General features: G+C 34.3%; 1 protein-coding gene across 1 annotated transcript in view; it reads left to right on the top strand.

Annotated features, from left to right (window-relative positions):
* Positions 1 to 12,113, top strand: part of RET (ret proto-oncogene) — a 159,968-nt gene that overhangs the window by 140,806 nt on the left and 7,049 nt on the right. The window contains exons 16-19 of the mRNA XM_031956379.1: positions 263 to 333; positions 8,415 to 8,552; positions 9,723 to 9,822; positions 11,390 to 11,537. Coding sequence (XP_031812239.1) covers positions 263 to 333; positions 8,415 to 8,552; positions 9,723 to 9,822; positions 11,390 to 11,537 — 457 coding nt within the window. The remainder of the gene's footprint in view (positions 1 to 262; positions 334 to 8,414; positions 8,553 to 9,722; positions 9,823 to 11,389; positions 11,538 to 12,113) is intronic.

Raw genomic sequence — 12,113 nt, 5'->3', positions numbered from 1 at the left:
GATGTTTGAGTTATCTCTTAGTCAACAAACATTTACTTAGAGCTTACTTTGTGTCAGGCTCCTCTAAAAATCATTTTATTAAAGTTTTTGTGAACTGTCTCATGCACCTGGATGCCTAATATTTCACCTAGCAAGGTATAGTATGTGGTTGTAAATAAAATAGGTTATTCCATTCACCACAGTATTACATTTCCATTTAGAGTTTGATCAGTTGATTATAAGCTATATGAATGTCTTTTTCCTTTTTTTCTTCCTCCCATAGGGCCGGATTCCTGTAAAGTGGATGGCAATTGAGTCTCTTTTTGATCATATCTACACTACCCAAAGTGATGTGTAAGTGTGACTTCTGTGGAGATTTTAATGATTCTAGCATATTCTAGGATACACTCATGATTACAACATTTTCTATTACATTATTTGCAATAATAATTCCTATTACAGTGTAGCTCTAGGAGTGCATAGCCAATCATGTACTTTTTTCCATTTTAAATCATGCTTCTGAGTTGATTATTAACTTTACAGTAGCTAAAGTTCTGATGATCATTACTAGAATACCTGAGAAGTGAAATAGGGGTCACTCTCCTCTATTTCTCTTCTATTTCAAGTACACACCTTTGTGGGTGTGCTGGGAATTCAGTGACAAATATGTAGTTACCTTTATTCTTTCACATGAAGCCTTTAGATCTAGACTGATAGTCAAATTGCAAGGAGCAAAAAGAGTTGCATCTCAGTGTAAAGTTAATCTCTCTGATTAAGGGGAGAGTGTGAACTTGAGGTCTGTAAACATTGTAACTTTTGTGGAGCCCAAATTCTTAAAGATTTGTAGCGGAATGGGCTCCACAAAAGTTACAATGTTTACAGACCTCAAGTTCACACTCTCCCCTTGAAAAAGAAGAATTGTCTAACAAAATTAACCTATTGTGACAAAAAGAACAGAAATAAAGATTTGTTTTTATCAAAATAACTATCTTTGATAGTATAGGCCATTCATACAGGACAGTATGAATGCTCATAGGATATGGATGATCCTTAAGTCTAAAGCTGGAACTAATACCACAGACTATTTAAACCAAGTTCCTCATTCTACAGATAAGGAAACAGCACCAAAAAGATTTAAGTGACTTGCCGAAGGTCACCCAGCAAATCATAGGGAATAAGTAGCAGAGACAGGATTTAAATTCACTTCCTCTGACTTCAGAGACATTTATACTGTACTGTCTCCTAAGAACTGGTACAGCCATTTTCTGAGGCTTAATTTCCTTGTGATTTAATATGAATTTACAAAAGTTATGCAAAATATGCTGTAAATCATACTTAACGTTACTTGAATACCGATTTTTTTCTTTTATTAAAGTGATTTGTGGAAAAATAATTTTTTACTTAAGCAAAGGAAATACATGTAACTTTATTCCATTTCCCTCTGTAATCAGCTTCTTTCCCCTAGGTTTGTTGATTTGAAGAGGTGTTTTTTGTTTTTGTTTTTGTTTTTGTTTTTGTTTTTATTTTTTGTACTTGTATGTGATTTTTGACAATAGTCTTCCAAATGCATGGTTTTTTTTTTTTTTTTTTAACCTCCTATTTCCACCAAACAGCAGCAGAATCAAACAGGTGTATGTAAGCTCTAATAATGCTAGCTCTTATCTTCTTTTTTTCCCAACTCACATGGAGTTATTCTAACATAGCCTCTGTCATCCAGTTTCTAGTTTGTATAGTCATTAATCATAAATCACAGGCATATTTGGGAGTAGGCTCATTTCGAATCTTTCATGGATGGCACATTTACATTTTTGAATGATTATTGTTTATTCTAATTATTGAAGAAAAAGAGTAGGGGAAGAGTGAAATCTGGAGCAGGGACCAGTCTCTGCCCTGTTGTTCAAAGATGTGGTATTTACAAAATCAGAGCTGAATTGGAAGGAATCTTTGTTGTATAGCCTATAACTGAGAGAAATTTCTGCTGTAATTATTCGTCCTTCATTTTCAAAAGAGTACTGATGACATCACTGGTGATGTCTTGACTTGCTCATGAATTGGATTTAAATGAGATAGAGTTGCACATCAGCCTCATTTTTTCTTCCTGAGTCATTGAAATACAGTGGCAAGATACAAATTAAGACAAGTAGCAGGGCTGAGGATGCAGTGGATGACATTGGCTTGGATATCTGACAAAGATCTAAGTTCTATAGCACTTGCTTCAGCCACTTTCATAGTTGTTGGAACCTGTTGTTCTCATTTGCCTATTCTTTTTTTATGATAACAGTTTTCCTGATATTGAACAAGCCCTGAATTCTTGGTATATATCCCATTTGGTCATAGTGTATTATCTGCTGATAAGTTGCTATAATCTTTTATTTAAAATTTTGCATCAATATTTATTAGACTGATTGGTCTGTAATTTTCTTTCTCTGTATTAGCTCCTTCTGCTTTAGGTATCAGTACCATATTTGTGTCATAGAAGGAATTTGCCAAGACTCCTTCTTTACCTATTTTTCCACATAATTTGCATAATATTGGAATTAATTGGTCTTCAAATGTTTGGTATAATTCACTTGTGAATCCACCTGGCCCTGAAGATTTTTCTTAGGGAGTTCATTAATAGTTTGTTCAATTTCTTATTTTTCTAAAATGGGACTATTTAAATAATTTATTTTCTCTTCTGTTAATCTGGGCAATTTATATTTTTGCACATATTCATCTCTTGTGATTAGATTGTCAGATTTGCTGCCATATAGTTGGACAAAATAACTCTTAATTATTTCTTTAATTTCTTTTTCATTGGTGAGAAGTTTGTCCTTTTCATTTTTGATGCTAGTAATTTGGCTTTTTCTTTCATTTTTCTAATCAAATTAACCAAAGGTTTATCTATTTTTTCTCACAGAACTAACTGTTTTATTTATTTGTTCAATAATTTTCTTAATTTCAATTTTATTAATCTTTCCTTTGCCTTTCAGAATTTTGATTTGGTATTTATTGGGGGGGTTAATTTGTTCTTTTTCTAGCTTTTTTAGTTGCATGCTCAATTTATTGATCTCATCGTTGTCTATTTTATTCATGATCTCTTTAGAGATATACAATTTCCCCTAAAAACTGCTTTGGCTGCATCTCATAGGTTTCGTATGTTGTCTCATTATTATCATTCACTTGGATGAATTATGGATTGTTTCTGTGATTTATTATTTGATCCACTCATTCTTTAGAATCAGATTATTTATTTTCCAATTGGTTTTTAGTCTGTTCCCTGGCCCTTTATTGAATATAATTTTTATTGCATTGTTGTCTGAAAAGGAAGCATTTGACTATGAAGTTTTCATGATCTAATACATAGTCAATTTTTGTGTAGGTTCCATATATTACCAAGAAAAAAAGGTGTATTCTTTTCTGACTGTATTCACTTTTCTCCAGAGGTCTATCTTATGTAGGTTTTCTAGATTATATTAATCTCCCTAGTCTCTTTCTTCTTTATTTTGTGGTTAGACTTGTCTGATTCTGAGAGGGGAAGATTGAGATCTTTCACTAGTATAGTATTGCTGTCTCTTTCTGTAACTGGCTTAAAATCTTTAGGAATTTGGCTGTTTTACCACTTGGTGCATTCACATTTAGTATTGTTACTGCTTCATTGTTTACAGTACCCTTTATCAAGATCTACTTTTCTTCCTTATCTCTTTTATTAAGATCTACTTTTATTTTTGCTTTATCTGAGTTCGATTGCTATCCCTGCTTTTTTTTTTGTTTTTTTACCTCAGCTGAAGCATAATATAGTCTGTTCCAGTTTTTTACTTTTACTCTGTATGTCTTTTTCTATGTCAAATATGTTTCTTGTAAACAACATAATTTAGGATTCTGTTTTTTAACCCACTCTATTATTTGTTTTCATTTTATGGGGTAGTTCATCTCATACACATTCATAGTTATGATTATCAGCTCCAAATTTCTCTCCCCCATCCTATTTTCTTCCCTGTATATACTTTTGTTCTCTCCATCCTGTCCTTAGTAGTGTTTTTTTAATCACCCCAGCCACTATCTTATCTTCTATCACTTCCTCCCCCTTTCTCATATCTTTTTCCCCCTAATTTTTCTGCTCTCCCTTTTATCCTGCCATTCCCTTTTCTTTCCCCTTTCTCCTACTTTTTTTATAGAGTTAAATAAATTTTATATCCAACTGAATCATTGTTATTCCCTCTTTGAGCCAAAACTACTGAGATCAAGCTTCAGACAATGCTCCTCTGCCTCACTTCTTTCCCTGTATTATAATAGGTCTTTTGTGACTCTTTATGTTATCAAATTTTTCCCATTATATCTCCCCTTTCCTCTTTATCCCCTACAGGCATTTTTTCACCCTTTGATGTTTTTTTCTTTGATATCATCATATCAGAGTCCATTCACAACCACACCTTCCATTCATGTGATGTATCTGTCTGCCCCAGTGATAGATACAGTTCTCAAGAGTTACAAATATAGTTTTCCCATCTAGGAATGTAAACAGTTTAAACTTTAAATAATTTATATTTCCCCTCTTTACTTTTATATGCTTCTCTTTAGTCCTGTAGTTATAGATTAAATTTTCTGTTTAATTCTTTTTTTATTTTCAATAAAAGGACTCTTACTTCATGGAAGATCCATTGCCTCCCCTGAAAGATGATGCTTAGTCTTGGTTGTAACCCTAGTTAATTCTTGGTTGTAACTCTAGGTCCTTTGCCTTCCAAAATATCTTATTCGAGGCCCTTCTGTTCTTTATTATAGAAGCTTCCAGATCCTGGGTAATCCTGATTGTTGCTCCTTGATATTTAAATTATTTGTCTGGCACCTTGCAGTAATTTTTCCTTGAGATGGAGTTTTGCAAAAATGTTTCTTGGGATTTTTCCTTTGAGATCTCTTTGCAAAGGAGATTGATGGATTCTCTCAATGAATATTTGCCTCTTAGTTCCTAGAATATCAGGACAGTTTTCCTTAATGATCTCTTAAAGAATGCTATTATAAGGTTGTTTTTTTAATTTTTTTTTTGTTTTTGTTTTTTGTTTTTTTTTTGGTCATGGCCTTCAGTTAGGCCAATAATTTTTAAATTGTCTCTCCTGGATCCATTTTCCAGATCGGCTGTTTTTCCACTGAGGTATTTCACATTTTCTTTCATTTTTTTCATTCTTTCTAGTTTGTTTGACCGATTCTGGCAGTCTCATAGAATCATTAATTTCCATTTATCTCATTCTAGATTCAATGTGTAATTTTCTTCAGTTATTTGTATTTCTTTTTCCATTTGGTTAATTCTTTTTTTTTTTTTCCTGAGGCAATTGGAGTTAAGTGGCTTGCCCAGAATCACATGCTCAGAAACAAGTGTTTGAGCTTAGATTTGAACTCAGGTTCTCCTGACTTCAGGGCTGGTACTCTATCCACTGTGCTGCCCTGTGCCCCAATTAATTCTATTTTTAAAGGTGGTGTTTTCTTTAGTGGGTTTTTTTTTTTTTTGCATTTGACTAGTTCTATTTTTTAAAGAGTTTCTTCCATCAGTCAATTTTTTCTTCTTCCTTTTCTAAACTGTTGACTCTCTTGCATACTTCTCATTTCTTTTCTAATTTTTTCTTCTAACTCTCTTATTTCTCTGTGCAGTGGATGGTGTATCAGACTTGGAGACAAGAAGACAGCATTTCAATTCTTGTCTCAGATACTATCTCTATAATTCTGGGCGAGTTACTTAATCTTTCTCCTCACTTTCTTCATATATAAAGTAGGATTAACAAAAAGATTTAACTGATAGAGTTATGAGAATTAGTGAGGTTACATGGAAGGACTTATGCAAATTTTAAAGCTGTGAAAATCCTAGGAAATGTGAAAATTGGAGGTATTCTAAAGACCTCCACTGAAGAGAAGCCTAACCTGTTTTTTGTATAACTCTTATTGTTAGGATGTTTTATCCGACATCAAGTTAAATCAACTTCTCTGTGATATCCATCCACTGCTCCTTGTTCAACCCTCAAAATCCAAATAGAATAAAATTAATTTCTTCTTCCAATGGCAGCCCCTTATATATTTGAAGACAGTTATCATCAGCATCTTTCTTCTCTTCTCCAGTTTAAACTCCTCGGGTTTTTTTCCCAAATGATCCTCATATGGTATAGATGTAAGGCATTTCATCATTCTTGTTGCCAGCCTCTGGATATTCTTGAGCTTCTCCATGACCTTTGTATAATGTGGTTCTCAAATTGAACATCACCATAGAAGTGTATTCACCTTTTGATGGTGCAGAAGGACTTTCTTTTCCTTATTCCTGAAGTCATACCTCTTTTAGTATAGCTCAAGATCCCATTCATTTTTCTGGCTGTTGTGTCCCAAAGAAGAGTCATTGAGCTTACAGCCTCCTAAAAGCCCTTCTGAGGTGTTTTTTTTAACTGATGATTCCAGTGGTTTTCTATATGAGGGAGAAGATAATTCTTGAAGCCATATATGAATTCTTCCTATTGAATTCCATCTTAAATTTACTCAAAGCATTTTCATATCCTGTCACCAATGTTCTTACCAATTTTATGTCATATAAAGACCCCCCTCCCCGAAGATCAGTTTCTTGAAACTTACTTAGTACTTCTGTTCAAGTCATGGTACATGACTCCAATCATGTTCCTTCTTGCTGTGATCTCAGGCTTCTCTGCTTTGTTCTCCTGCGAACTGTACAATATCATGCTTCTTTTTGTACTCTCACCTCCCTCCTCTCAACATTCTTCCTCATTCAACTCCTCTAAATAGTTGGATGCATGCTTTCCCCCTTTTCAGGAAGAAGTTACTTTTGAACTAAGTAGGAGAGGGTAGCAAGAAGCATGGCTTATTTGTGTTAGCAAGCCAGACTCTTCAGCATGTTGGAGACCACTCTTTTCTTACAATTACTACTCTGCCTGGGGCCAAATAAGGAAGAGAAAACCTATTCTCCATCTCTTCCTCCCCCCAGCTTCAAGGTAACTTGGTGCCTATCATTAAATTACAATTTTGCAAATGATGCCCGAATATCCAGGCACTTATATATTTTTCTGTGAAATCACTGACTTCAAACTTTTGACATTAATGACCCTTAATTTTAGCTAGGCAAGATTTTCTTACCATATAACTGATTAGATTATATTTATAGTGGACACAGATATCAAATAGCCAGCTAAGAAGTTTGGGGAAGGGAGCAGCCCCCAAGTTTCAGATCCTTTCTATGAAAAGTGATATATTTATAGTGGACACAGATATCAAATAGCCAGTTGAGAAGTTTGGGGGAAGAAGTTTTGTTTCTCACTAAAGTGTTAGCATTTTTGATTCCAAGGCTTGTCATTAAAGGTGGCGGTCAAACATGAAAGACAATAGGTGTTGTGAAAGACTTGTTTCTTGGACTCTAGAGTCTAAGAATCTGATTGGGTAGCTTCCTAATGATTTGATATATGAATGATTATTTTTTGACAGGCGTTTTGTAATTTTTTTCCCTTTCATCTGAGGAAAATTTTCTCTGTATTAAAGTGCTATAAAGCACTGTTGATATCCCTTATCTTCTGAGTTCTGGAAGGGGGATTTCATTGATGATTTTATTCAGTGACATGGAAAGAGCATTGGCTCAAATCCTGGCTCTTATGCTTACAATCTGTGTGACCTTGGAAAAGTCATTTAACAGGGGCAGGTAGGTGGTACAGTGGATAGAGAACCAGCCTTGAAGTCAGAAGGATCTGAATTCAAATCTGACCTCAGATACTTAATACTTCCTAGCTGTGTGACCCTGGGCAAGTTAACACTAATTGCCTCAGCAAAAAAAAAAAAAATCATTTAACACACCTTTGAGACACAAACTTCTTTACCTCTAAAATATGAATGGTTAACCTAGAAACCTCTAAGGTTTCTGAACATATAGTCCTATGAATTATTTAGGAACATGTCTTATATGTGAGTAGGGATCCTATAGATCATATTTCCAGTTACCTTACTGTATAGATAAAGGAAACTCATTCACAGAGAAGATCACTAGGTCAAATAGCTAGTTAGTAGCAAGAAAAAACAGAGCCTGAGCTCTGAATTAGAAAAAAGCAGACCTTCCTGTTTTTCTGAACAGAAAATAAAGTCAAAGTGTCTAGATATTTTGAATTGAGCCTGACTTACAGGTGAATCAAAGTTAGTTTTTTAGCTAATATAAAAGGTTATATATGAATGTTATCACATCATTCAATCCACTTTTTTAATGGATAGGACAGAAATTTTTAAGGAATACTGGCTATATCTTCATGATTGATAGAACTTGGATGTGTACAGATCTGTTCTTGCAGATGTGGTCATCTTAAAGGCTAGATGTATTTCATTTGAGAGCTTAGGAAAGGATATGCATCCATGCTCCATAAAAAAATATAAGATTATTTACAGTATTCCTGGCTATTTGAACCACTTTAAGGGCTTGCTTATTTTCTCAGGTGGTCATTTGGTGTGTTGCTCTGGGAAATTGTAACCCTAGGAGGAAATCCCTATCCTGGTATTCCTCCTGAACGTCTCTTCAACCTTCTAAAAACGGGCTATCGAATGGAGAGGCCTGAAAACTGCAGTGAAGAAATGTAAGTATAATTGATTTTATTCATGTATTTAAATTCTGGGATTTTCAAGGAGGAAGTAAACTGTTACATGAAACAATTAGCAGATGTCATTATGCTGATCTGATTAATTACTAAGTGGCTTTTATGCCTTGGTGACTGAGCATTTCCTATTTTTCACACATATTGCAGACTGTAGTTTCTCTGTGTCAAGGTCATGATACCTAGTGGTATCATTTAAATATTCAAGAGCCAGCCAGACATTTTAACCTAACACCCAAAGACAGCTGCTTAGCAAACAAATGTAAAAGAAAAAAATCAATATATTTAAGGTACAGATTTTATGCCCCTTCAGCTGCCAACCTCTCAGCTACTTTGTTCTCAAAGTAGGAGTTTTTTAATTTCCTGACATTTGTATATCATATTTATTGTATGTCCTTTGGCCAATATCTTATGGGTATTTTGCATTGAAGTAAAAAAAAAATCATTCAGTAAATGACTAGAGAGAGGTTTTATAATATTCTAGCAAAATCCAGAAATGGTATCAAACTTCAAAATGGCATGCTAGAACTAAACTGGCCTTTTGTGCTTATAAAGAACCTATAAATACCAACTGACAATTTCACATGGCTCATCCAAAAGTCTGCTGCTGAGCATGGGTCCATTGGTGCCCCAAATACTAAACCTTAATGGTTTTTAAAATAGTCGTTCAGTTTATAATAAGTGGTTGAGTGAATATAGGGAGCTGGCTTCTAAGTCAGAAAGACTATAACTTTCTAAGCAAATATTGGTAGAGAGAGTTTCCTCTTTGAAGAATTGCCTATGCTGATGCATGTTCATTTTAAAGCTGGAAGGAACATTAGAGATCATTGAGTTTAATCTTTTCATTTTACAGATGAGGAAACTGATGTCAACTGAGATTGTGACAAAATCATTGTCTCATAAGTAGCAAGTAGATGCATAAGGTGGAATTTGAATCAAGATGTACTTGATTTTATATCTAGTACTCTATCTACTATACCATGTTGCCTAGATCAAAATAATGTACCTGAAAATGAATGAATGTAAAAGTTAAAATATTTGAAAATTATTATCTCTGGATATGGTGACTAAGAAATCAAAAGAAAAAAGATATGGTGACTAAGAAATCAAAGCTATCCTCCTGCTCCCATTAATTTGCTCTGTCTCATGCAGGTACAATCTGATGTTGCACTGCTGGAAGCAGGAACCAGATAAGAGGCCAACATTTGGGGAGATCAGCAAAGACCTAGAGAAGATGATGGTGAAGAGTAGGGTAAGTTTACTTAGGTTTTTGGCTTCTCTTTTTCCAAGTTGATTTAAATAGTTAAAGATTTCTAATTCTGAATGATCTGTTGCCATATAAGATACTCTCTAGTCAGGAATTTCAAATTTGGCGGTGAGAAATTTGCTGTTTTAATTAACAAATGATTCCTATACCTTGGTCATTGAGAAAGTCCTGTTTTGTAGATATATTGCAGACTGTAGTTTCTCTGGATCAAAGTCGTGATGCCCAGTAGTATCACTCAAATATTCAAATACTAGTCAGATTTTTTAATCAAGCACCAAGAATGACTACTAGCAAACAACTGTAAGCCTCCCCCCCCCCAAAAAAAAACCTAACTGAATCGGCTTTGGTGTGATTAGAAAAGATAGAGCAAGCTTTAGATGTTTTGTTACTTCTTGACTTGAGTAAATGCAAAGTGTCTAAAATATAGGAGTGGTGCCATACTGGTAGTTCCTGTTACAAAGGCTGAGGCAGGGAGGTCGCTTGAATTCCAGAGTCCTGAGCTACAGTAGGTTTAACACCCTGCTAAGTCTGGCACCAATATGGTAGGCCACTCTGGAGGAGAGGTCCAAAGGGCTGCCTAAGGTAAAAGATAATTGGCTCAGAGCAGAAAAGCAGAGCAAATTAAAGCTTCTTGATCAATCAGTATCAAGATCAGGTCAATGAGTAAGTCCTATACTTCCATCCTGAAGAAGATAGACCCAGTCTGAAAAAAAACAAAACAAAAAATCCCTGACTTGCCTAATTTTAGAATTGAGAGTCCCTGAAATTTATTAGGCTGGTCCTTAGTTGACAAAGACACACATCACCTTGAAACCAGTATTTGAAACCTTTTCAGGATTTTGTTGGGCCTATTATTTGAACTTACATTCCACTGGGCTTGAAGAGTGCCATCCGTAGTGAAATTGCACAGTATTCAACTAATAACAAGAATTTATTAGGTGCTTACAATGTGTTAGGCACTCTGTAATGCACTGAAAATCTAAAGAAAAGGAGAGAAAGAACTTCTTTCTAATGGTGAAGAATAGGATAGCAGTTTAGAGAAGTCTTTATTATTAAATGTTTTAAAACACCAGTGGGACGTTGTAGTAACAGGATTTTTTTAAAAAGGAAAGTTAAGAAAGTATCAAATATATCTGGTGAATTTTTTCACATCTATTATATTATTATATCTATTATAATTATATATAACAATATCTTATATAATATATATCTATATCTTAGATATATCTATATCTATTATATCTATATAGATATATATATCTATTATATTATAATATCCTTTTATATACTTATTAGGAAATACACACATATAATACTATTATATACTTATTGGGAACACAACAAAATATGAGTGATTTAAGGAAGCATGTGTTCTAAGGTATTTCCCATTCTTACTTTGGTGACTGAAATACTTGTAAAAGAGGTCATGTAGAAAATATCCTAGATTGTTTCAGTATTTACTCTTCTACCTGATGTCTTTGGGAAAGACTACACTTAACATTGTTTCCTTTTTCTTGACCTGACTTTTTCCTTTTTACCTCCATTTTGTTAGGACTACTTGGATCTTGCAGCTTCTACCCCATCTGACTCCTTACTTTATGATGATGGCCTTTCAGAAGAGGAGACTCCCCTCGTGGACTGTAATAATGCTCCCCTCCCTCGAACCCTCCCTTCCACATGGATTGAAAACAAACTCTATGGTAGAATTTCACATGCATTTACTAGATTCTAGCAACACACATACACACACCCATCCACCCACTCCTGATTTTTTTTCCTTCTGCACTGTCCTCACACTCTGTATCCCTTTAAAGAGTGTTTCTGGTTTGAATGAAATCAAAGTTTGCTTGGAAAGCTTTTTTTTTGTTTGTAAATGTTAAACTTTGCATTAGGTTTATATTTCAGGCATTTTGCAACTCTGTTTAAAAAGAAAAGGGATGTGAAAATAAGTAATTACCAAATAGATATGATAAAAAGAGAAAAATAGATCAGGGAAGTATTCTCAGGGGAGGTTTTAAATGTGGTTAACAAATCAAAATGTACACTTTGGGGGGATGGGGTGGGGAAATGGGATCCATTATATCAGATTAATATACCTGTAATTTAACTGCTTGGGCAAATCAACTGGATTTTGGTAAGCATTTGCTTTGGGAAAAAAATGAAAATGATTTAACTCAATTTGGGAATGGGTCCCAATATATTTGAACAGTCTTGTCTCATACAATATAAATGCTTCACTCTCTACTCTTGTATACAAGTGAGAGGTTTAATGAGCA

The sequence above is a fragment of the Sarcophilus harrisii genome, chromosome 2, assembly GCF_902635505.1.
Source record: "Sarcophilus harrisii chromosome 2, mSarHar1.11, whole genome shotgun sequence".
Taxonomy (NCBI): Eukaryota; Metazoa; Chordata; class Mammalia; order Dasyuromorphia; family Dasyuridae; genus Sarcophilus; species Sarcophilus harrisii.
Note: the sequence above shows the minus strand (reverse complement) of the source record. Positions and strands in the feature narration are given on the sequence as shown.